The sequence below is a fragment of the Apteryx rowi genome, unplaced genomic scaffold (assembly GCF_003343035.1).
Source record: "Apteryx rowi isolate R43461 unplaced genomic scaffold, aptRow1 scaffold_662, whole genome shotgun sequence".
Lineage (NCBI taxonomy): Eukaryota > Metazoa > Chordata > Aves > Apterygiformes > Apterygidae > Apteryx > Apteryx rowi.
In genome coordinates, this window is record NW_020450941.1 from 191,897 (window position 1) to 193,750 (window position 1,854).

The 1,854-nt window shown below is 70.9% G+C and overlaps 1 protein-coding gene across 1 annotated transcript in view; it reads left to right on the forward strand.

Annotated features, from left to right (window-relative positions):
- The window catches only part of LOC112975341 (PH and SEC7 domain-containing protein 4-like), a 16,521-nt gene extending 14,673 nt beyond the window's left edge, over window positions 1–1,848 (forward strand). Inside the window, exons 5-12 of the mRNA XM_026085268.1 lie at window positions 66–155; window positions 271–314; window positions 403–587; window positions 665–735; window positions 829–974; window positions 1,047–1,191; window positions 1,307–1,450; window positions 1,564–1,848. Of these exons, the coding sequence (XP_025941053.1) occupies window positions 66–155; window positions 271–314; window positions 403–587; window positions 665–735; window positions 829–974; window positions 1,047–1,191; window positions 1,307–1,450; window positions 1,564–1,815 (1,077 nt within the window). The 3' untranslated portion in view covers window positions 1,816–1,848. The remainder of the gene's footprint in view (window positions 1–65; window positions 156–270; window positions 315–402; window positions 588–664; window positions 736–828; window positions 975–1,046; window positions 1,192–1,306; window positions 1,451–1,563) is intronic.
- The last annotated feature ends 6 nt before the right edge of the window (window positions 1,849–1,854 follow it).

Below are 1,854 nucleotides of genomic sequence, written 5' to 3' on the forward strand. Positions count from 1 at the left end.
CACTGGTGGGGGGGACAGACCCGTCCCTGTCCCCGCGCCCGCGGTGGCATCCCGGCTCTCCGCAGAACCTCGGCCGCTCCATGACCAGCGCCGAATTCGTGGCCAACCTCAGCGGCATGATGGACGGGCAGAACTTCCCCAAGGAGCAGCTCAAGGTAGCGGAGGGCGGCGGCGGTTGGGGGGGAGCATCCCGCCTCCGGATGCCCCCCCGGGTGGCCGCTCCGAGGGTGACACCGGCTCCCCGTGACCCCCCCCGTCCTCTCCCCGCAGGCCCTCTACAACTCCATCCGCAGCGAGAAGCTGGAGTGGGCAGCGTAAGTCGGGGCCGGTCGCGCCGGGGCGGGGGGGGCCGCGTGCTGTCACCGCCACCGCGGGCGCCCCGTGACGCCGGCCTCCCCGTAGGGACGAGGAGGAGGAGGAGGAGGAAGAGGAGGCCGAGGGCACCCTGCGGCATCGCCTGGCACCCGCTTCGGCCAGCCGGAAAAAAAGCAACCCCTTCGTCGAGCTGCCCCGCGACGCCGACGCCGCCACGTACCGCCAGGGCTTGCTGGCCCGCAAGGTCCACGCCGAGGCCGACGGCAAGAAAAGTGGGTGCCGCCGCGGCCGGGGGGGTCCCAGCGTGGGATGTTCACCTCTGTTGCTCACCTCCGTCCTCCTTTTCCAGCGCCGTGGGGCAAGAGAGGCTGGAAGACCTTCCACACCGTGCTGAAGGGGATGGTGCTGTATTTCCTCAAGGTAGGAGGCTGCGCCGTGGCGTGGGGGGGCACGAGCCGGCCCGAATGGGTGGTGGAAGACCTCGGGGGCCCCCCCGTTTCTCTCTCCGCGCAGGATGAGAGCCGGCCGGACGCGCCGGGCGCTGAGGAACCGCTGGGCGTCCACCACGCTCTGGCCGAGCGGGCCAGCAAGTACACCAAGCGCCCCAACGTCTTCCGCCTGCAGACGGCCGACTGGCGCGTCTTCCTCTTCCAAGCTCCGTGAGTGTCCGCGCACCCCGGCGGGACCCCCCCCCGGCTCCCTCCGGGCACCGACCGCCCTTCTTCCCGCAGGAGCGCCGAGGAGATGTCCTCCTGGATCTCCCGCATCAACCTGGTGGCCGCCCTCTTCTCCTCGCCGCCCTTCCCCGCCGCCGTCAGCTCCCAGCGCAGGTTCATCCGGCCCATCCTGCCCGCGGCGCCCAGCCGCAGCGCCCCGGTGAGCCCCGCCGGGCACGGGGAGGAGGACGAGGAGGATGAGGAGGTGGAGGAGGTGGTGGAGGAAGGGTGGCGGTGGAGTTGCAGCCTCACCGAGCGCTCCCGGCTCCCTGCAGGAGGAGCAGCACCGCTCCCACGAGACGTGCATGGACCAGTTCGCCGCGGAGCTGTTCGAGCATCAGCGCAACCTGCCCGACAAGCGGGGCCGAGCCCGCGACCTCGACGAGTATCGCGCGAAGAAGGAGTACCTGCTCTACGAGGTGGGCGCCGGCTTTTCGGCAAGAGGGCGGGGTGGGGGGGGGAACAGATGGGACACCCCGGCTGGCGCGGCCGCTCACCCCCCCCCCTGCAAATCCCCATCCTCGTTCCGCAGAAGCGTCGCTACGAGACCTACGTGCAGCTGCTGGAGACGTGGATCGGCGCCGGCGCCCAGGATTTGGACGGTTGGGAAGCCCACGTGGGACCCGTGGAGACCCCGCCGGAGCCGTCCGGCCTCACCAAAGCTCATTCCAGCCCCTCGTTGGCTCCCGAGACGCCGCCCGCCGGCGTCCGGGTCAAACGCAACATCTCCGAACGCCGCACCGTCCGCAAGATCGTCCCCAAGCGCAACAAGAACCTGCTGTGATGGATTTGGGGGGGRTGAGGCAAAAGCGAGCCGGGGGGG